We start from the raw sequence: 23,904 nt of genomic DNA, 5'->3' as shown, positions 1-23,904 counted from the left end.
TCGTTCACAATGCCCGGGCATTGTCCAAGGAGACGAGGTCGAGCTGTCAATTTACGACTTATCGCCTTGCAGATAATCGGTCTCTTGAACGCGTTCACGCCGCAACGGTCGCTGGATGAGTTTCAAGACGTGTATCTGGTGATGGAGCTGATGGACGCGAACCTGTGCCAGGTGATCCAGATGGATCTGGACCACGAGCGCATGTCGTACCTCCTCTACCAGATGCTGTGCGGCATCAAGCACTTGCACTCCGCCGGCATCATCCACAGGGTGGGTGACCCGTTCGCCAGTCGCGCGTTACACCCCAATGAAAATTGCATAACGGGCGGAGCCATTTAATCCGCCGTAACGAGATTCATTAGCGACGGCCATTTCTGGCGCATACCGTAGCCCCGTGGCCGCTGTTGTCCCACCGGCGAAAGAAATAACTGCCGTCGTCCCGATTAATCTCCCGGCGCGCCGCGCGTTATAATAGAATAGCTAAACCGGCGTCGCGTTCTCATTAAAAATGAGAGCGCGGCGCAACGATTGCGCGGGGCCGCCCGCGTATATTAACGCGCCAGAAATTAAAATTCATACAACCGGCACGGTTTCGTCATAGCGATTGTTTCACTACGTGTTACCTCGCGTTTTTTTTTTCCTCCGCGTTATCGACATTTTCCATCGTCGCTTTGCTCTTTGACACGATTCTGATCCCTAAGATTTGTCCCTTTCTGCATAGGATCTAAAGCCAAGCAATATCGTCGTGAAATCCGACTGCACATTGAAGATTCTCGACTTTGGCTTGGCGAGGACCGCCGGTACCACATTCATGATGACGCCCTACGTCGTCACGCGGTATTATCGGGCGCCGGAGGTGAGTGAAACTCTTCTGTAATTTTTCCCGCAACTCGCTTCCGGGTCAACTCGACTTTTCCGCTCACCACTCGGGCCGTTTGTCTTTTTACGCCAGGTGATCCTGGGCATGGGGTACAAAGAGAATGTGGACATCTGGTCGGTGGGGTGCATCATGGGCGAGATGATACGCGGTGGTGTATTGTTCCCGGGCACGGATCACATCGACCAGTGGAACAAGATAATCGGTAAGGCTGCGCTTTCCGTCACGAGAATAGCAAGAATAAGTTCGAGCCCGATCTTAAGCTTTTAAATTGTGAAAAGTAGAATTGAATTTGGGATAAAATTTCATGATATGCGTGTTTGCGCGCTGCTGTAATCCATTCTATAAATGTGTTTTCTCAGTGAAATAAAATAGAGTGACAAATGATTCACTACAATTTATAAAATTATTTGCACTAATACCTAGTGATATTATTACATCGGTTACTTAACGTATTTAATTAAGGGTAATTGCAATTATCTAGTCAATCATCTGATATTTTTTGTCTTGCAAAAATTTATCGCGAATACTTTACAGGTTCTACGACATGCTTTGTTACAAGCAGATAATCTTGATTTACCGTACATATAATTCGCTAATAATTTCATATTTTATTAAGGATGTAAGCGATACATGGATTTCTTAATGCTCTTTTTATTCACAAAAGAGATAATGACGGTTATCACGCGGGCTCCCTGCTGTTGTACAATAAAAATAACATAGTTGCTCTTATCCGCAGAACAACTTGGCACACCGGCGCAAGAATTCATGCAACGACTGCAGCCGACCGTCAGGAATTACGTGGAGAACAGGCCGCGATATCCAGGCTATCCCTTCGAGAGGCTATTTCCGGACGTCCTATTCCCCTCGGACTCCTCGGAACACAATAGATTAAAAGGTGAGTAGGTCAGCAAGTCGACGCCCCGCGTCGCGAGACGCGAGATTGATCGCGGGACGCGAGCGTTTCGACGCGCGGACCAGATTATCCGCATTCCCGTCGTCGCCCTTGCCTTGCCTCTCTCCCTGACTCTTCCTTTCACGGTTTTTACTTCCTCTTCTAGCGAGCCAAGCCAGGGATCTATTGTCGCGCATGCTCGTGATCGACCCGGAGCGACGCATTTCCGTGGACGAGGCGTTGCTGCACAATTACATAAACGTTTGGTACGACGAGGGGGAAGTCAATGCTGTAAGTAGGCTCTATCGATTGATCGCGCGAATGGACGGTCGCTTCCAATCGTACTGTCTCCTCCGGAAACCGCAGGATGCACCGTGGTCATTGATTTCAGAAATTTTCTTCATCTTAAAAAATCTATTATTTAAGACATTAAATTATAGAAATAATTATAACGTTGAGAGACAGTGACTTTTTACGCGATGAAGACACCTTGACTCTTGTTGACATAATAAATTACAAAAGATTCTGATTCGTTTTGCAGCCCGCACCAGGTCCATACGACCATAGCGTGGACGAGAGGGAACACACGGTGGACCAGTGGAAGGAGCTGATCTATCAGGAGGTGATGGAGTATGAGACAAGCCACAATCCTGCGGCAGTCGCTCAGTCGTCAGAGAGCGCTGGGAGCCGGTAGATACCGCATAGCAGCAGCCCATCCACGGTCCCCTTCTCGTTGAGAAAGCATCCGAATAGTCTGACCTACCGTCTCGACATCCCTGGAGCGTCGTAGCGCGAGAGGGAGGGGAAAACTGGAGAAAGAAAAGGGTGGAATGAACGAAGAGAAGAAAGAAGATAGATCGACGTCCACGAATATCTATCTCCCTCTCCTTCGAGTAGGCAAGAAATGCAAGTGGGGAAAAAAGATGAAAAGGGGAGAAGCTTGCTCTATCGAGTGTCGCAGGGAGACAAATCATAATCTTTTGGCAGCACGTGTGATCAAGTGACGAAACTAGTCTCGAATTTCAATCTTCTCTCTCCTGGAATGATCTGGATGAAACGCTTCCGTGGAAGGCGAGACTCGCGACAGCTCTGCGGCACCTTTGACAGGTGCTACTCAAGACTCCTTTGTCGCTTTCTTTACGTTTTACCAGAGCAGTGGCGCGCTGGTGAGGTTCGCGGGAGATCTTCGGGGTTGGAGGACAAGTTCGTAGAAGAGGATCAGAGAGGGAGCGAGAGAACTGCCTGGATGAAAGGGAAATTATCGCGTCGCGCGTTGTCGGCTCCTCAACTACTGCCAGCCTGAGTTGTCGGACGAGCATCTTATCACTTCGCTTCAGTTTATTCGGTTCTTTGATCAATGCGAATTCTCCGAACACGTCCTCCGAGAACCCTCGAGTCCTTGTTTCACAGTACGGTATTTTTATTTCGATTCCTCGTTGCGTCCACTTGACTTTCCTTTTTGGTACAAGTTTATTCGCTCTGCAACCTGCAAAGCGGATGTCGTTTCGTACTTTCTGATCGTCCCGCAACCACGGACAACGTTTGCCGTGCATTTCATAGCAATAAAGTTGGCGCGAAAGAGAAACGATGTAGAAATATCGCTCCTGTGATACCATTACGAGGTTTTTACAAACGTCGGCAACCGATCGTTCCTTTAACTTCCGGAGGATTAAGTGATCGATCGCCCGTTACAGATTCCGAAAGGACCGATCGAGCGTGTTTATCGTTTACGCGCGAACAACATATACTATATATTTTTCGTAACCATTGTTAAGCACATATACGGGAACACACGATTCTGAAGCATGTATTGTAACTTTTTAACTCGACTACCCTACGCTCTTTCGGAGTACGGGGTATAGAGATAACAGAATAAGATTGTGAGGGGAAAATTGACGACAGAGCTTATAGTCGCTCGATCTTCGTGTCGCGGATGTAGCGGGTGGTCACCAGGACGAGGCTATTCTTAGGATTTCGTTTCGTTAAGTCGCTGGAAGTCGCGAGGGAAATATAAGTTAGGTAAATATTTGTTAATATTTAATTCACGCGGCTCCGTACGACATATGCAATGGAGCGCGTGAGGCGCAGGGGAAATAGAAGAAATGACGTGCTGCACGCCGAGTCTCGAAACCGATCGTATCGCGAGAGGAAAGGGACGCGATCGATGGGGTATAGGATTTTTTGTACATAATAATTAATTATTGTGAATTTAGTGCTGTGTGTGAACGAGAGTGTCCGCACGATCTCGCGCGATACTGGATTTTTGTTCCGCGTAAGCGTGTATCTTTCGTTCGGATACTTCGCATCTCCGCTCTGTGTGCTTTCGTCTCGGTCGTTATCAGTGCCAGTAGATGCGCGATTCATACTTTGTATTCGTAGTTTCGTAGTCGTAAGAACAATTGGCGAACGCTGATTCATTTTATCAAATCGACTGGGGAGGAAAGGAAAGAGGATAAAATAGTAGTGCAATGCCACAACAATCGATCTCGTGCGTCAGGGACAGTGCGGTCCCGCGATTACCGATTATACCCTTAGTACCCCGGGTGGTAGCGCGACAAACGTTACTATTCCCGTCTCGTGCAATCTCGCGTACGACGTGTCGCGCGATGAACTCACGGTGCTTAGTATTTTGCAATCGGCCAAGTGACCGAGAGAATTCGATGCTGAATCGAAGCAATAATCGGCAGACTAGAACTGCAATCGATTGCGCATAGGAAGCGGCGAAAAGGGACGGTTTTCGCTTAGTTTGTTTTTCGCGAAGATATAAATCTTTGCCGAACGTTTATTGATTTTTTATTATAATTTTTTTAATAGATCGTGTGATTCGTGTTATATATAGGGCAATATGATAAAGGAGGAAACACTTTTTGACTAGAATATCGCGAAACGGTACATAATAATGGACGAGAGTGAACTGGGTTGGGAGAGCCGGTGATGCTGATGATGATATAACGATGATAACTATATGAAATAATTGTATTTATTACGTGAATCGACGAGGAGAACCTACAAATAAATAGCGAATCGATGAATGATGGTGAAAGAACAATTGTATAATGTAAACGTTAAATTTTTATTTTCCACGACGATAGTTATGTGAATATATTGCTACAGTCCGATCCAAATATAATCAAGCTTTTGTAACACTAATTATAATAAAAAGTCTAATGATGATACTGCTAATTACACGTAATTGTATCGCACACACACGGTTAAAATTATCAAGTATGTGCTGCAAATAAGCGGTCTCGATTTTGTCGCGTGTACGGAAGCGAAGAGTAGTGCGCCAAAAATCTTTACAAATTCAGCTAGTTGCCGTCGCGTTGCAGATCCACGACGAGTATCCCTTTCCGTCATCGCATTTCTTTCGCATGTTCAACACTGTGTACGCGTCCCACAACGCGTGTAACGAACGAGCTTCTTCATTACGGAACCAAGAAGAACACTTTTGGCATCCTTTCGCCGCGCTATTTTTTACCCTACGCGTCTAATTCGTCGTCAAATGCGTATATCTACAGATTGTTGTATTTTGCAATAACACTTGATCGAAAGTAATGTGATTAAGATTAAAACGAACGCAACATCTTCCCGGCGTTCTAGGTGTTAATCCCGTAAAACATAAGTTAACCGAAAGGATCATTCTATTGTAATTATGTTTCTTCAATCTTCACAATTGGGGGATTGGACACAAAATTCTAATTAGACAATAAATTCGAAATTTTCGGATTGTCTGTTAAAGACGGTCTTTCAGGAGGAAATCATATTTGTCTAGTATCTCGCACACGGCACATTTCTGAGTATAACAAAGGTTACATTTACCCTAGAGTGAAAATTTCCGGTCCGTCTTCGATTCGCCAATTTCCTCTTCTTTCAAAAGTGGCATTTCGATGTTTAGCGTGGACTAGCTATATGTTTTCCGCCCTACCACTTTGCGAATTCATTGCGCACGTACCAAGCCGAGAGCGAACGCGTAACGCATAAGAGATATATTTTACGGCCCTCGCCACCATCACGCACGTTAAGTAAAGTCAATTATATTTAATCAGCGGACGATACTTAGCAGTTAAAAGAAAACAAAAGCGTACCCAGATTATATCTCTTGGGCATTTGCACCTGCACACAGGGTAACTTCTGCGGGCCCTTCGTGCGTGTACTCACAGGGTGACTCTCGTCGAACTTAAGCGAAATAAAAAAGAAACAAGAAAGGAAGAGACGCAAGAAAAAAATGAACCCAGAAAAAAAGTTGTAGCTGTTCCGAAAGGCGAAGGTGAGAATGTGAGCTGAGAGAAAGGGAGAAAGAGAGAGAGAGAAAGAGATACAACTATTTTTCCATTTTACAAGCTGCAAAAAAGCCTTTTTCTTCGCACAGTGAGCGCGCTGAAGGAAAACTCGGTGAACTATGTGATTCCTGATGAAATTTCGTCCAGCTCCTTCTTGTGAGCCAGCACAATCTTTTAAATCACTTTCGAGAATCGCTAAATCGCTTGCGATGTTTCTTTCCCGTCTGCGATACGAGAAAGAAAGAGAGAGAGAGAGAGAGAGAGAGAGAGAGAGAAAGAAAAAGAGAGAGAAAAACTGAGAATTTTATAATATTCGCTACGATAATCTCTCCCCGCGATATTTGTACCTATATACCGCAAGACAGAATTTCTAAAGATTTTTGGATATACGCTGTAAAAAAAGAGAGAGAGAGAGAGAGAGAGAGAGAAAGAGAGAATGCGAGCGAGAGAGCGAAGTGATAATTATATTTGCCCGGTTTCGGAAACTTTTATCGAAGCGAATCGATGGGGAGGATGGGGATGAGGGTGGCGCGACCCGGATCACACCCGGAGGACGTCGTCCTCGATCAACGTTCTGTGCGTGTGCGTGTGTGGGTGTGGGCGTATGTGTGTGTGTGTGTGTGTGCACACGTAGGGCAGCCAGACGTATAAAAGAAATACACACACGCACGCGCACGCGCCACGCATACGCACACAGATATAGATACACATACGTACATACCGTAGTTGTGGCAGCTGGTACCACGTTCTTCTCGTTTCCATAGTTAAAGCAAGCGTAGTAAGCAAGGATAATAAACGATAGCGAGTAACGATATAACGAGTAAAGTAACATAATAAATAGTAAAGGATAATAATAAAAATGAGAAGTAAAGGATGATTCTCTATTCGCAGATTCTCGTGTAGCGACAAGAAAAGAGGGAGGGGGGGGGGGAGGGGTGTATCCGCCCGGTGTGCGTCTTGTGAAAAGGAAGCCGCGCTACGACGACTCTCCCCGGCGCGTTTCTTCAGGTGGTCGCGATCAATCGCGATCGGGAACTTACTTTAGCCCACTCTTCTCGATACGTAGAACACGACTGTATACGATTGCTGTAATCCGGCGAGCGGAACGCGCAATATCGGTGGCAGGTAGAATAAGAGGAGGAAGAAGAAACGGGGGCGATCGCGCGCCTACCGTCGGGCGAGAGGAAACGACTGTAGGGAGTAGCGGGGTATCTTTCAGTCACGTGCCTTCTTGACACCCTTGGAAGAGAAACCACACTTGTTGGAACGCTCGAGACCGAAAGACGACAGGGGACAAGAATAGAGACAGATAAAGGCGGACGAAGACGTTATTTTAGTAGTAAGAGAGGCTCTTTCCTCGCCGACGCATCGGAGTTGCTCCTGTTTTATCCTCAACATTTTGTATTTGTGAAACGAACGAAAGCCGTCTGGAGCTCTGCTGAATAACGTCTTCGAAATTTAATAAGCAATCAAACACGTCGACGTACGACGCGGGCACAGACATTTAAAAAGTCGAGACTTTGACCCTTAAACGCGCAACTTTTCGCAGCTTTCGGATATGTCTTTAAAATAAATAGCGACTGCTTGAGGAATTCTAAAAAAATGTATTTAACAGTTCCTTCTTGAGGTAATTTGAACACCCTCTCCCTTGAAAGGGACCCAGAGAACCTTCCCATCCAGAAGGAAATAGAAGGAAGGCCCTTTACAGATCTGCAAAGTTGCGCGTTTTTAGTTGGAACTTGACGAGGGAGAGTACGTGGGACGTCGAAAAGTCGCTTTGCATTTGTGCAAAAGTAAAGGATTAATAGTTACCATGCATAATTAATGAGTCGCGACATCTCCTTTCGTTTCTGTTCCACCATGCACGACTCGTCGCGTTGCACCAGTCTCTTCATTCAATCCCCTTGCTCTTATACTCGATCGTCTCGTTCTTTCTGTGAATCGATTGTAACTCTGTCGCCTCTCGCATTTCGGCCTCGCCCGTTCCATGTTTTTACGCCATTCGAGGATACCGCGACCGTATTGCGCGTTCGCGAAGTTAAACCGAGTCCTCGACTCGCGAATTCGCGATGATCCCGTCGACGTCTTGACAGCCGCCGAAATCGCTTCCGAAACCAGGGAAAAATCTCAATCCGTACATTATATACATACATCTAGCGTCTAGAGTATAAATGAGAGGGGAGAGAGAAAGAGAGAGGGGAGAAACCCGGCATAAACACCGTGATCAATACGAGGACGTGGATAATTAACGATTAATTAAGAAACCGGCTAACAGTAAGAGAGAGCGTGCACGTGTACGTGTATGTGTGCGTTTTTGTGCGTGTGTGCGCGTGTGATATAAAACAATAATCCTTTTTCTTAGCGCGATAAAGGGGACGATTAATATGTGACAAAACAAAAAACAGATGGAATATTTTGAATGACGAAGCGGAGCTTGGCGAAGGGAGGGTGGAACGGGGTGCGTAGACGGGGGGGAAGGGGGAGATTGACGGAGAGAAACAAAATAATAATGTCCATGTTGCTAAACTTAGCGATGAGGTAGATATCGCGCATAGGCGACATCATAGTTTACAAAGCAAATTAGTCCTTAGGACACGAAGCGAAAGTGAGAGAACGAAAGTTGGAGAGAACGCGTGTGACAGGGAGAAAAAGGGGGAGAGAGAGAGAGAGAGAGAGAGAGAATGCGAGCGAACGAGAGAGAAAGGAGCAGAGGGGAAACATACAAACACAGAAACAGGGATACACACGAACAGAGTAGTGTTCTATGTTCACTTAGACTATATCTCTAGGTAATTATCAGAGCCCGTTTCCTTCGTACGTAGAAAAAGAAAACACCCGTAGCGCCGGAAACGCCGGCGGTGGGACTCCGTCGCGAACCCGGCACTTCCGGCTTGATAGGAAAACGGAGCAGCCGCTCGTCTCTCCAAGGAGCGACGCTCCTGTCTCGCGCGTGCGAGACACGCGCGAAACGCGGGGGGATCGGAAATCGGTCGACGCTTCGACGAGCGATTGATATTTCGTTGCCACGTGGGATGGGAAATTTTCGAGCTTCTTTCCGCCTGGGGGTTCGAGTTGGATTAAAGTATCGAGACACGCGCATAATGCAAGAATCACAGGCGATTGCCAGCGGTTTTTTTTTTATCTTCGTCTCACTGGCATCGAGCTTCGAGCTCTACAGCGAGTCGGTCTATCCATTGATCGATGTTGATTTTGGCCAAACGATCCACGCCTGCCGATCGATGCTCCCGGTGAGTCTCCCCTGCCGACAGGGGAGAGAACCAATCGCCCGAGCAATAATGTACTTCCTCCGATCTATATGTGATTCTTTTGGAGTCCCTCACTCGACTCCGGCCTCGTCCTCGGCGAAAATCGGCGTCGGCGGATCGTCTATGAGAGATCGAAGCGATCGACATCTGGAAATCCCGACGCCGGTGTTCGCCCGTTTCCTCGCTGACGATCTCCTATCGGGGGCATCGGAGATCCGGCAGGCATCGGATCCGTCCTTCTCGGGGACTTTGTCGATGTGTACTCGCGAGTGTTTCGCTAGATCCGAATGTCTTACTTGTTCGAGAGCGATGTTTTTATTCTCTCAAATTTTGATTTCTGCGTGAAGCTCTCGTGGATCTAGAGAGTCTAAATAAACTTCGCTAGGTATTCATTTGAGAGTCGTACGCCGGATAATCGCAATAATTCTCTTAACTTCGATTTGTTTCGTACGAGAGTGACACTCGACAGAATAACTCTCTGGTATGATAAGTCGAAGACGAGAAATGCCACCTGAGAATTTCACTCCGCGGTGGAAGCTCTCAGAAGTACGCGTGGTCTTATATAAAATACTTTCTTTTCTAGAAACACCAAACACCACACATACACACCCAGAGACACACACATACAGTAGTCACGTGTGAAGCGTAAACTTAAATTATTAATAAATACTAATATTAATTAATATTATTGAATATATACCTCTTCTGTATATAATTAAGCAGCAACAATAATAATGATTAATAATTGATGATCGTGAGCGGTAGACGAACGGCAGAACGGGGCAAGCACAATAATTGCGCATTGTTTCTAGAGCGAAAGGTGGAAAGAACAATGGTGAACGATTATTAAGTTGTGAATATTAATAAGTGATTGTAATTATATACTTATACTCGCGGCGATACGATGATGTAATTGTATGAATCCACACACTCACACACCACACGGTATAAATATTATAAATACATTATAGCGATACGACGACGACGACGACGGTGGTGAAGACAATGGTGATTTTTATTATATTACTATTATTATTATTAATTAATAATTATTACCATTATTATTGCGATCATTGCTATTATGGTTGTATTATATTGTACCGAAGAATATATACTGACAAGGGGACGCTACGCGCTGCCCTTCGCCGATTTCGATAAAACTTGCAGCAACGATAGAAGATACTGGTCTAATCGATGCGTGCAAATCCGTTTTTCTGGATTGGAACAAAAAAAACAGCTTCGCGCGTATCGAATAGATAGTGTTCTTTTATTATTGCTGCAAGTTTTATCGAAATCGGTGAGGAGCAGCGCGTAGCACCCCCTCGTGAGACGAGAATGATGAAGAGTCCAATTAGACGTGAGTGAGTGCAACAGTATCGAGTAAACGAAGAATAAATCCAAGGAACGTCGTGTCATTTGTACTTAATTATTCCACCGATGCGGACCAGGCTGCCAAGTCGAGCCTCGTCAGAAATTCCACCGTCTTTCTTTCTTGGCACCGTCGCGCGAATCCCCATTTTTGGTTTTCCTCGCATTTCGACGAGTCGAGAATATGAGTTTCGGTATTCGGAAGCTGCGGGAATTTTTGTAGGTCGCGGGCATGCGATCGGAAACGCCAGCAAATGTATCGACGTAATGTACACACGGTAGTTCTCGTTTTCTTGCTGCAACAGGCAACGGGGTTGTCGCGAAAAAATTTTACCAAGGTAATACCAAAGTGCAATACAGTATCGATATTTGCATTTTATGAAAGTATGAAGCGTATACTTTTACAATATTTGCTTTTCGATTGATAACCGACTGTCTCGGCCACCAAAATAATCTGGCATTCTTGATGACGATACGTCGAGAATTGTTTTGTGGCGAAAGTCTTTAATCCGTTGCGGGTATATCAATGTATCAAGTCGCGTCGATCGGTAGCCCTTTTGTTTCCGTTCTGAATTTTTCTAGCGATATACACACACGCATACACCGCGCTCGTCAGGAGCGACTTTGCGAAAAATGGGCAAATCGGAAAAAGTTGATAAAAGGTTCATTTGAGCAAACTTATGAATTCTTAAGCATGGAAATCAGCGACACATCATTTTCGCAGAATTATTTTTGAATCTGCTTTATACTTTTATCTGTTTATTTAAGTAAATAATAAATTTTAGAAACTATATTTCTTTTTGTAGAATTAAAATCAATTACAAAAATGTTACAGAATGTCAAGCATCGGTGTTTAATACAATTTTTACAACACTGAATTAAGTTTCTGTACGATTGGAAAATTATTCAAACACCTGCAGCTGCAATTTTGTTGTTAAAATTTGTCATAATGTTCTGTTTAAGAGATTAATTGTTTGAGTAATTGCGTTATCTTTATTTTACTCGTATCTTCAGACGGTACCAATATGAAAGATTTTTTTTCAAGAAAAATGATTCTATTTTATTTCACGAGACTGAATTTCTTTCGATTCACCCATTTTTCCCCCTGGGAAGAAAACACGGAGGAGCCGTGCACGTCCTTTTTCATCCTGCGTAAGACAAGATGATACCACGCGAGAACGATCCTCTCATACTTGTCCCTTGAGAGACTCGACTCGACTCCCAGATCTTTTCGATTCGTACAAGAGAAATCGAAATATCCCGTACATTATTTCTTGGCGAGCCGAACCAATGATGCTCAATGCGGCGCTGCTGTTGGTCCGAAATCGATAATAAAGAAAAGCTGACGAACCACGATTTTCTTTACCTGTCTGTACCTATAGGCCTGTAACGTGTATATGCAGCGAAGTATAAGGGAATAATAAAAGAAAAACAGAAGCAACAACAAGAACACGCACTTTTTATATGCACTAGAACAACACAAGCGCGCGCTTCGCGCGCGCCATTGTTCTTCCACATTATATTAGAACATTAAAATATTATATTGCGCACACCAATTAACATTATTCTTTTCTTTTTAGTTTTCTATCATTTTTACTAAATTTCACTTTTAGTCACTATCACTATCATTTTCATTCATTCTATATCACGTTCCTTTTAAATAAATCTCAAAATCTGGCTTATTCAAAATTATTATCTCTTATCCTGATAATTTTTATTTATTTAACTTTGTGTTTACTATACACTTTTATCTTCAACTATTCTTTTGCATTTGATCCCATCCTGTCATTGTCTCACATTTTTTATAACATATCAAAAAGTCTAGCTTATTCAATATAATTCTTTCTTATCTAGATAGGTTTTATTTATTTGATTTTATTTTTAATTTAAAGGAAAAATCAACTATGTATATATTTATTTATATACATAGTTTTTAACTTATTTATTATCTCGCTGATTACCAAGATAAACTTTCAATGCTTGCCAAGTACGAACGCGTGAAAAGGCAACATAAAGTTGTCCATAATTAAAAACATCTTTGCGAAGATCTATTCCTACTTTGTCAAATGTTTGTCCCTGTGACTTATTAATTGTCATCGCAAAAGCTAATTTTATCGTCTCTTCCTCCTCCTTTCTCTATCTTCCCTTTCTTCTCCTTCATACACATAACATAAACTGTCAAAATAACCCTCTTAAATACAAACTGTCGAAACCGCAAGTCGAAGTGAACGACTCGTAACGAGATCGACACATAAACTGTCAAAATAACCCTCTTAAATGCAAACTGTCAAAACCGTGAGTCGAAGAGAATCGACTCGCAACAAGATCGAAATCGAGTTTCGAGAGAGCCAATCGGCATCGCGGAAAAGCGACAACAATGAACTCGCAACGCCTTTTTTAGATAGGGATGATTTATAAATTTTAATTTTTAATATTAAAGAAGATATATATACCACATGTTGTATGTGTGAATGAATTATTGGTTATTTAAATTGATGTTTTAAAATGTCGAACCTGGGCTTCTCATTTTTCTGCGACTACTTCCCCACCTTTGCAGCATATTTTACGTTCTGTCTTTATTACGACAAAAAAAATATATATATTTTAAATAAATTTAGAAACTTTAGCTTTTGAATTGACAAACGATATTTAACAACACATAAACATAAAATGATTAAAAGCATATTTTCAGAAATATTAATAAAATTGCTGAACGTTAATGCACAAAAATTATTAAATTCGTATATCTGTCTATGAATAAAATATATCTAGAGAAGCCAAGTCTCTAAATGCACGTAAAATACGAACGTACGTAAATGCAAACTAATATTACATCATTGTTATTACTTTGTTATCACCATCCCACGTTATTAATTGTTTGCTCTTTACGAAAAATTCGACGTTCGGTTCTCAGGCGTGCACGTGACGCTAATTTCGTAACGATCACAGTTGTCAAGTCGCGATGTCTCGATCACGTCGCCAGCGTCGGAAACGCGACTCCTGGATCCGAGACGTACGAAATTTCGCGAAGGCGTTCAATTCCCACAAATGGCCGATGCGCTGAAGGCATGGCTGCGCACGAGACTGGGTGCGATCATGGACCTCACGCCGGAGACGTTCGGCCGCTACACGAGAGACGGCACCCTGCTGGCCCAGATCCTGCACAGCTACGATATAATCACCAGCAATCAATTAAGCACCATCCTCCGTACGCGAGATCCTGCCTTGTCCAGGGTGAACCTGAGGACCCTGCGAATCTGGCTGAAACTCATTAATGTCACGCTGAGCGACGAGTGCATCGAGGAGATCTCTAAAGTATCACTTGCAGAAGAAGCAGCACAATAGGCAGCTTTAGATAATTAAACTGGCTAGGGAAGAAACGAAAGAATATTTTTATATTACTTTCGAGTTTCCTAAAGTAATCACATTGTTCGGGAAGCTGTATTACTTGATACAATGTTGCTGATCTAGAAAAAAAATATAATTTTTATTGATTTATAGATAAATTACTATATTAATTTCTATTACTTTACATATTTCTTTATAAACATATTAGATACTATGTTATACGGAGAGTTTTATAAGGATGACGCTTTAGGGTAAAGGCGCAGCGTCTCTTCAGCTGTTCTACAAGGTTTACTTGAGCCTCGAGGGCAAAGACCGACTGCATTTTATTGCTCTTCAGAAAGAGCGAAAGTATATGCCCAGTAGATTCGATGTCTCCATAGTGTCTGAGGATCAAGCTCCTTATGCACCACCTGAACACCCTCTTTCGACACCGTTAATTGGAGCGATCGACACCGTTCTTTGGCACAGGGAGAAGTTTTGGGCGATCACGGAAGCCTGCAGACGAGAGCGAGAGCAATTCGAGGCTCTCATGGAGTATCCTGTGATACAGCCGGTCGAGCGTTTTATCCCGGAAGAGTTGCCAGACAAGAAGCAGGAGGAGAGCGAAAGACTGACCGAGTTCACTCGCAAGCATCCGGCTCGCAAGTCGAAGAAGAGATACCAAGTGATCAAGTGTTGTCACTCGAAGAGACCTTTGGACGTGTCCCACGAGGTTGAGGATCCTGTAACTGCCGCGAAATATATCAGCTTCTTGAAGAAGCGCGGCGAAAAAGCTGCTAAATCTCACGAACTGAAGCTGAAAACGCAAACAACGATGATGTCGGAGGCTTGGGAACGATTGCTGAGGAAACAGGACAGATCATTCGACGAGGCTCTCGGCAGACGAGTGTTGGATCAGTCGCGCTACGAGAAACAAATATTGAGGAAGCTGTGTGAGGTGCGAGACTTGAGAAACAGAATCGTGGAGAATCGTAGGATTGTTGATGCGATGTTGTTGAAGACTAGAGAGAGCGAACAACGACTGAAGGAGGATCGTCATCAAGAAACGATAAAGGAAGAGAGAGAGGACGTGGAAATGGAGGCCTGCAGAATGCGCGAGCTTCGTCGGAGAATTCGCGAGGAAAAAGTGAGTGGATGACAATATCTTAGCATATCCTAAGCGAAAAACAAAAATCTCTAAGAATGGGAAGAGAGATATGAGTGGTGGTTGGACGAAATGCTTATTGAATATTGGCAAAAAATATAGATTCAAAAAATCGAGCAGGATAGAAAACTACTTGAATTTAAAATACAAGAAAGCAAAAGACATCGTATATATAAAAATTAAATATGAACATTGAAAAATATGTATTTGTTGAATGTAAAAAAGAAATAAGGGATTGTAATTTTAATTTTTTTTATATATGAAAAATGATTGACATTTTTTATATGGAAGATACAAGTATTAAATGTTTGAAGGTGCGCAGGATAATGGAGAAACATCAAGGCATCTGTTCGGAGATCGTGAATGATTTTGTGGACATCGCAGTGAAAATTGCTGATTATCGTCAGACGAACGGAAATCATATTCCTAATTCCGCTTGGAACGAATGGAGAATGTCGTTTCTAAAGAACCAACCGATATTTGAACGTATGGATCACCTTAATGGTTTTAAAGAAGAAGAATTTGGAGAAAAAAATTCAAAGGAAGAAAAGGTAAAGGTAAATGAAGATGATAAGGTGACAATGGGGAATGATGCAAGAAGAAATAGCGAAGAAAAAGTAAGAAATGAAGAAGTGGGGGTAAAGATTGGAAAAGAATTACAAGCTGAAGAAAAGCAGAGACTAGTTCAACTGGAGAAGGACCGTCAACGATCTCTGGCTGATGCAGACTTTGAGAGTTATCGGGATCTAGCTTCGCCCTGGGGTCAATTCGTGCCAAAAAGAGAAGAGGAAGCTGAGGAAATTTGCAGATTGGGCCACGTTGTGCTTGGTTACATCGTTCATCGCTTGTTGGAGATCTTGTATCCTTATCCGGCCGAGGTTGTGGGTTGTTCAGTGCCTAGAGTCAAGGTCGCAGGCATTATCTCGGGTATAACAAATACAACCTTGCACGAGCAGCTGCGACAGTTGCTGAAGAATACCGGAATTCATTTGCTGACGATGGAAAATGCGATCAATCATTGTCTGGAGAGGTACAAGCAGGAAATGGTTGACGTGGAATACATCGATCTGAACATCATCTCAGCGACGACGAGAGATATTAAGAGATTGGAAGCTAAGAACAAGACGGAAGACCCGAGGGAGCGTCATCCGAAGAAGATCGAACGATCAGCAAAGTTAGCAACGTCCCAGAAGAGCGCAGCCGGGGAGAAACAAACGCAAACCCCTAGACAGATACCTTGTGACGACATGGACCCAATTTTAAGTGACACTGCATATATAGGTACAGGAATTTAAGAATAGAAATTTAATTAATAGCGTATGTACGTGATGAAAATTTCATTATCAGACCAATCCCGAAGTCACAGTATTTTATGACATTAATAATCGAATTTTCGTAACATCAAATAACATAATCACCGAGGATAATTTGTTTATTGTCGATCGTAGAATAATTACCTGTGATGTTTAGGCAAGTGGACTTACGAGTTTCTCACGTTGGGTCAACCGATTTCGAACGAGTTAAATACGAAGATACTGATGGAGTATTTAAAAGGAATCGGCAATGTTGAGGGATGGATATTAATAAATTATCCTAATACGTACGAACAAATGGCGATGTTGGAAAAAGCGTTGACAGGAGGCGAGATACCTCCCGATCCCGCCAACCTTACTGATGTCAACATCGAGGACATCGATCCTTCGTCACCCAGGATCGTGTTCGCCGGTGATGAGGCCGACATATTCGCGATATGCAGGCGCGTTCGATCATTTCACGTCTAAATTAATTTATGACTTTGTCAATATTAATTCGGAGGAGATATTCAATATTGTTAACATTATTTATACGTTCAACGATATTAAGAGAGATATTACATATTCAAATTTATTTATTGTTTATAAATTTTAACAGTGCATTGGAACGCCAACTCGACTCCGCTCCCTATCTTGAATTAAAGCTGATTTAATTAATTACTAATTATTACGTAATATAGGTTTTGTAAAAATTAATGTAACTTGATAGGCATTCTAGATTATTGCCGAACCCAATTTCCAAGGCAAAAGATTATAGTACTCCTTCAACGTTCATGACAATTTATATCAAGACAATGCTGAAACCAAAGACGGTAGACAGTAAAGAACAATTTTGTATATTTCTACCCGACAACGCCACCTCGATGGACGAATACTACGCTAATCAAAATATCGTCTATGGATTTTTTTACAATGTTCTCGATCTTCCAACCTTGAAACAATTGGCTGAACTTATCGCGGATCATTTCCACCGAAAGAAATCATCTCTGGAATTGTCCGACAAGACATATTACGATAAGCAAAAAGCTTTGACTGACCCGAAGACGGCTATTGTTAAGCGTATAATACCGAGGTCTAAATGGAAACGCTTGGAATACGAAGACAAGAAAGATATCGAAGCTGAAAGCCGCGAATTACAATTGAAAGCTCAAACGCAGCTAGCAAATGATTTTGTTAAACCTGGAGAAGGCGGCTGGCAATGGTTAGATCTCTTCCAGCCTCCAGCTTTGCTCGAAATTTTGGCTACCCTTTGGGAGAGCGTTGAACAAGCCTACATTGAGAATTTGAAAGAGATTTTTTCCTTGAAGAGAATGCATACATCGGCCATTATACCTTACAAGAACTTTGTTCGCGATAATTTGATGAGATTCGTCGATCGGCCTGACAGGCGGCAAATCTTGTTGCAAGATTTTCATCGCGCCTTTAATGAAATCGATGAAGATCTCAGGGAAGACTTGGACATGAAATGCGAGCTGCATTGCCGAGTAAGTGCACATAGCAGTTTCATAAATAAAGGAAGGATGAATATTAAGGGATAATTTTTGTATTCTTAATGGGACAACTTTGTTAGTATTTCTTCACTACCATTAAAATCCAGTATAATTGTAATTAAACAGATAATTATAATATAACAAAAAGTGAGAAAGAACAAATAGAGAGAGAGAGAGAGAGAGAGAGAGAGAGAGAGAGAGAGAGAGAGAGAGAGAGAGAGAGGAGAGAGAGGTGAGGTTTCGCTATTAAATCAATCTTGATTTAATTTTAATATACAATTTTTTCATTTTGACACGATACATCGAGGAGTATGAATATCTTCGTTTAATTGAGAATCCTAAAATTTTCGTGTTAGGTCGACAGCTTTAGAACAGAACTATGGGATTTGTGTGACGCGCGAAAACACGAAGCTGAAGAAGAGAGGAAACGCACGCTGCGTAATGGGTGGACTTTGATGGAAGCTGTGGTCCTCGTCAACGTATACATCGGAATCTTGCAGATCGAAATTGACAGATTCGTCGACACTATGCAGCTCCTTCAGGATTATTACACCTCCATGTCGCAGAAGCCACTGCAAGAATCGCGGTTCTCCAAAATAATTCTTGACAATGTCGAATTGGAGGACATTCTTGAAACTTCATTAGCTAAAGAACGAACGGCGTCAAAAACGAAGACTGATTCGATCGAAGCTTCCGCTCAAGTCATAAATAAGAGTCAGTTGAAGACTGAGATCGAAACTTTGTTAATCGACGTATCGAAGAACTTCGAGCCTGGCCAGAGCATCGTTTATAACATTATCAAGGATAACGTTCAACGAGTGCGAGGCACCGTAGAGTTCATCTCATCTGTGGTATTGGAGATGTTGAAGAAGGAGGAGAAAGCCCCGAGTCCGAAAACCGAAGTTAAAGGCAAAAGAAACGCTTCGCCGGATCCGACGTTTGCCAAACTAGCGAAAAGATATCGTGATCTAGTGGAGGAATGGCGGTACGCCGTTTCGTTCGAGATCGGACGTATACATCAGAGATTGGACGTGCTAAATGCGGCTGCTCGATCAGACGTGACCTTTCTTCTGGATACCATGAGACAGACTTTCCATCGCGTTCACAATTATATTGTCCAAAGGTTAATTTAAAAAATTACTTGTCGCTTTAATCTTTTATTTAATAATTAATGAGGTAACATAATGAAAAAACAGTTTGCTCCCGTGGAAATATTCTCGATATGAAAGAAAAATTATTTTATTAAGATCAGTTATTAGCTCACAAAATTTTAAAGTTTGATAACTTTGCATTAATATTTTATTATCATCGTAGAATAATTTTATCCATTTTACAGTCTGAATGAAAAGCAACTCTCGCGATTAATGTTTTTGTAAAATGTCAAAAATTTTCTATGATTTCTGCTTGGCAACACTATCTGAATTTTAAAATAACTACTCATATGCTTATTTCTAATTAATATCTGATGTTAAATAATTATATTTAACATTTGGAACATGTATACATATATACACACTGTATTAGATAACTAACTTCTCAGGAATAATTATTTAATATTTTTAGATACAAACGCGAAATCGAGAGCATCAACGAAATGACGGAAGTCTTCTGCTTTGCTATCGAAGAAAGGAGACCTGTTCAGCAGGAACTATTATTAGACGGCGATCAATTTGTCATAAGGTCAAACGTCTTAATGTTTCCCGAAGGTGACGGACGATTCGCTGCCCCGATCAGAGAACCACCTTCGCCTCTACGATTCCGAATGGTCCAACTCGGTCGACTGATAGATATTTTCCAACGGATCGCCCCGCGCGGAATCGTGAGCGAACGCGTCCTGGTCTACGTCCTCCAGGACCTGGTATCCTGCGGCGAGGAAGAGTGTTACCCGCCCTTCGTGCCGTGCGCCTGGCGACAATTGCGACCTCCCGATATCGAAATACTGATCAACCGACTGTTTGGCACCGCCGAGTATATTGAGTGGCGAGAATTCGTTCTGTACGCAATGGATCTGCCTGTGCCGTCGCATCAGGACATTCTGAAAGCCCGTGCAACCTTCAGAATGCAGGATCTTAAATCAAGAGAGATAATTACATGCGAGCAGTTTTATTCGACACCTTTGTGGTTTCTCGAAATCTCCACCCTTTATGAAAATGTCCTGGACGAAAAACTTCATCACGACAATTCCGATACGATGAAAAACATAATATTGCGCGAGAAAAAAGAATTAGACGACCATATTTCAAGTTTGGGGAGCGACTTCATAGAAAGGAGCGAGGATGATTCTGGGTACATGGAAAACACATTTAAAAATGAAAATTTGTGAAGCGGAAAATTAAACTGAACTTCGCCGGCTTGAAAACAATTCATTAAAAGACATCTTTTAAAATTTCGTTTAGATTAAAAGTTTATTTTTTGTATAAACGATTCCACTTAATTAATTACTTTCGCTAATCATTCATTCGGTTAAATGTTGATTAAAATTAAAATGGATTGAGCCGGCTTGAAAACAATTCATTTAAAAAAGTCTTTTAAAATTTCATTTAGATTCAAAGTTCATTTTTCGTTTAAACGATTCCATTTAATTAATTACTTTCGCTAATCATCCATTCGGTTAAGCGTTGATTACAATTTTCCAAACAATGGTTTTTTAAATTAATTCTTATTTTTATTTTTAATCAAGTTTTTGTAAATTATTTCCTAACAGCGCAACACTGAGGCTGATGCTGGCAAAGAAACTTCTCTGCCGGATGTATCTGGTAAATCGAGACTCGGTTCATTACACTGCCATGCTACTGGCCTTCTGCAAGGATGAGAATCCGAGCGAAGGTTTGGGAAAAGCATTCACTCTTGCCATGGGAGCTAGAGTTTGTACCGATGTAGAAGAAGGTGAAAGGTACGTCGAAGAGCTTGTTTGGAAACGACACTGTGCTAATGAGATGAAATCGAATCAGAATTATCTTCGAGAGGAAGCCAACGAAGTAATTCAAAACTTATACTTGATACACGCAATCGTTTTGCCATCGTTTAGCTTATTCCATTTGCAATGAAATAAATAAAGGATAAGATGAGAGAGAGAGAGAGAGAGAGAGAGAGAGAGAGAGAGAGAGAGAGAGAGAGAGAGAGAGAAAATAATGTTAATAATGTAATGATTATGTTACGACCCGTGTTTTTTATTTCTGCGCGGGGACGTCAGAAATCTTCTGACGAGAAGAGGAAAGGCAGAGAAGGAAGAGGGGAGGTGAAAGTTGTGTGTGCGTGTGGGTGTATGAATGAGTGTATGTGTGAGTGTGGTTTGTATGGTTAATTTATTTTATTGTATGTACATGTGTGTCAGGGTGATAAAAAAAAGAGGGGGGTTATAATAATGGCATGTTCCGTGCCTTTCGTGGAGCGTTAATGCGAGGGAGGATTATTTTAATCTTCCTCTGAAGGGGTACATTTGAGACCACCCGCGGGCGTGCGGTGGTCGCCCGGGCGATCGCTGGTTTCCCAGTGGCGAGTGATGGTGCTGGGCCCGGGAGCGAGACCAGGGGGTGCTCGCGGCGGCGGGGTGATAGGGGGCCGAGGCTTCCACACCCTTTCTGGGCAGCACTCGCTAGTGCTGAGAGGGGGAGGGCGGACCAGAGGTGGCCGAGGTGTCCCCTCGTGCGGTGGAGGGGCCTTGGGAGGAAGCGGTTGCGGATACGGGGGAGGAGGGAGAGAATGCGGTGGAGGAAGTCGCTAGTACGGTGGAGAAGGTTGCGGGCGAGGGCGGCGGCGGCGGGTGGTGCGTTTCCCGGGGCACGGGCGCAGGGGCCTTGTGGAGATGTGCGTCGAACACCCACACTTGGTGGTGCGCCTTCACTAGACGCCGTAGTTGGCGCTGCCGCCCTGAGCGGCAGGACCGGCCCATGACAGGGGCTCCCTGCGGAAGGCACTCATGGTTAACTTGGGTTATGCACTCGAGAGGGAATGTGGGGCTTAATTAGTGGGGAGGGTAAATGACTGTGTCCTGCTCTGGCACACACGGAATTGCACGGAGTTGCGCAGTATTCCTCCTCCCGTTTGCTTTACTCGTGGGTGGAAAGCATTGGTTTTTATGGGAGTACTCAGTAGCGTGCCATTAATCACTGGGATTCAGTTGCGTCGCTATCATCATCGTACTCCATTGCAACGCTATGTCCACTCTAACTACCTTATACTACCATGAAACAAGAAACTTGAACAGTATTGCGAATAACTAAGAGAGGAATGAAAACAAAATCTATTAGGGAACGAGATGGTCCCTGTCCGCTATAGCGGGTATTTATAAAGAAAAGAAAAGGAAAAGGAACTTGATAATTGGCTTAATATGCCGGGGCTGTCGTGGCCCGAATATGCTCTTATTCGCATGCCTTACTGGCTCAAATGCTTGTTCCGAAACCACAATGCGCATCTGGAACAACGTTATTTAGTTCGTTTGTTTCCCCGTGTGCCAGGTACCCATTCGAGGTTTCCCTAACAGCGAGGGGACCCTGTTAAATTGCCGGTAGCAATGAGAGATGGAAAAATTGTCATGATTGTCTGGATGAGTCCCCCTTTTCTTTTGTGGGGTCTGACTCGGGGAATGGAGACGACGGCGAAAAAGAAACAGCAGAACAGAAGGCACGAGGCGTCAGGAAAGAGAAGAAGAGGCGAGGGTGTACGTGATTCAGATAGGACCCGGGTGCTTAATGCCGGCTGGTGAATCGGTTCCAACGAAGGACGCCCTGTGCAAGAGCGCGCATTCGAAGGTGGAGGAAGCTCAGAAGAACGCCCTGTGGAGAGCGCGCAACCGAGGTGGCAGACGGATTGGAAGAACGCCCGGCAGCGAGCGCGCATCCGAAAGGTGGAGGCAAGATTGGAGGAACGCCCTGTGGAGAGCGCGCAACCAAGGTGGCAGAGGGATCAGAAGAACGCCCGGCAGCGAGCGCGCATCCGAAAGGTGGAGGCAAGATTGGAGGAACGCCCTGTGGAGAGCGCGCATCCAAGGTGGTAGACGGATCAGAAGAGCGCCCGGCAGCGAGCGCGCATCCGAAAGGTGGAGGCACGATTGGAGGAACGCCCTGTGGAGAGCGCGCAACCAAAGTGGCAGATGGATCGGAAGAACGCCCTGTGAAGAGCGCGCAACCAAAAGGTGGAGGTATTCACAGTTTTCGTCGCCGAAGGAGGCGGGGGCTGAGTATCACTACCGAGCAACAGAGTATTCCGCGTACAACAATTAATTATTACCTCGACGGGCAGGATATTAATTTATGGTTAAGTATCACTATGTTAATCCACTTACTTTCACTCCGATTATCGCACTCTCACTCACTCCGTCTCTCTTTTACGGGCAGAGAATAATGCCGGTGTATAGTCGGGCAGAGCTTTGCCGTTCTTACTTAATTTTCCCTTATGAGGCTTGTCTCTCGGGCAGAGCTTCGGCCTGCTAAACGTTGGAAAACGTACTACGAATTCGGGGCTCCGACGGCCCGCTTATATACTGTTAGGTTGTAGGGCAAGTGCGGAAGTGGTGATGAGCGGGGGCCCTTCGGAATTTTCCTTTAAAGTGCTAATTATGGCACTTTCCGGTGCTCTAAACAATTTGAGCTTTGGTCACCTTGGCAAAGGGCCTCCGTTCATCCTTATGCCGTTTTTCAAACTTTAAATTTGCCGCGCGCCGCCGATTAATTAATCCGCATACCGATCCCTTGTTTTTCTCCCTAGAGTTCCGCTATATCGCGTCGAGTCACGTAGGCATCGAACCTTCTAGAAGCTTCGCCGGAATTTCTACAAATGGTATATTTCGGTAATTGTGCATAAAAGCGACTTCCTCTCCGATTCGCTTGATTTTTAAATATGTTGTTGGGGATGTCTTCCCGAGTAATTTCATATATATATATAAGGGTCGGACTCAAATAGTTTCGGAGATACAGGCTGAGAC

At 43.4% G+C, this 23,904-nt stretch overlaps 2 protein-coding genes across 2 annotated transcripts in view; both read left to right on the top strand.

Moving 5' to 3' along the window:
- LOC105558786 (stress-activated protein kinase JNK) overlaps positions 1-5,503 on the top strand; it is a 100,383-nt gene extending 94,880 nt beyond the window's left edge. Inside the window, exons 5-10 of the mRNA XM_012006693.1 lie at positions 30-270; positions 722-856; positions 953-1,082; positions 1,617-1,775; positions 1,939-2,063; positions 2,314-5,503. Coding sequence (XP_011862083.1) covers positions 30-270; positions 722-856; positions 953-1,082; positions 1,617-1,775; positions 1,939-2,063; positions 2,314-2,466 — 943 coding nt within the window. The 3' untranslated portion in view covers positions 2,467-5,503. The remainder of the gene's footprint in view (positions 1-29; positions 271-721; positions 857-952; positions 1,083-1,616; positions 1,776-1,938; positions 2,064-2,313) is intronic.
- Positions 5,504-14,804: 9,301 nt separating this feature from the next.
- Positions 14,805-23,904, top strand: part of LOC105558785 (sperm flagellar protein 2-like) — a gene marked incomplete at its 3' end in the record, with an annotated part of 13,292 nt that continues 4,192 nt past the window's right edge. Inside the window, exons 1-8 of the mRNA XM_012006692.1 lie at positions 14,805-15,160; positions 15,493-16,459; positions 16,649-16,934; positions 17,201-17,975; positions 18,338-19,104; positions 19,545-20,267; positions 20,686-20,874; positions 22,733-23,121. Of these exons, the coding sequence (XP_011862082.1) occupies positions 14,849-15,160; positions 15,493-16,459; positions 16,649-16,934; positions 17,201-17,975; positions 18,338-19,104; positions 19,545-20,267; positions 20,686-20,874; positions 22,733-23,121 (4,408 nt within the window). The remainder of the gene's footprint in view (positions 15,161-15,492; positions 16,460-16,648; positions 16,935-17,200; positions 17,976-18,337; positions 19,105-19,544; positions 20,268-20,685; positions 20,875-22,732; positions 23,122-23,904) is intronic.

The sequence above is a fragment of the Vollenhovia emeryi genome, unplaced genomic scaffold, assembly GCF_000949405.1.
Source record: "Vollenhovia emeryi isolate VEMERY1.0 unplaced genomic scaffold, V.emery_V1.0 DF939311.1, whole genome shotgun sequence".
Lineage (NCBI taxonomy): Eukaryota > Metazoa > Arthropoda > Insecta > Hymenoptera > Formicidae > Vollenhovia > Vollenhovia emeryi.
This window is presented reverse-complemented; position numbering and strand designations above follow the sequence as displayed.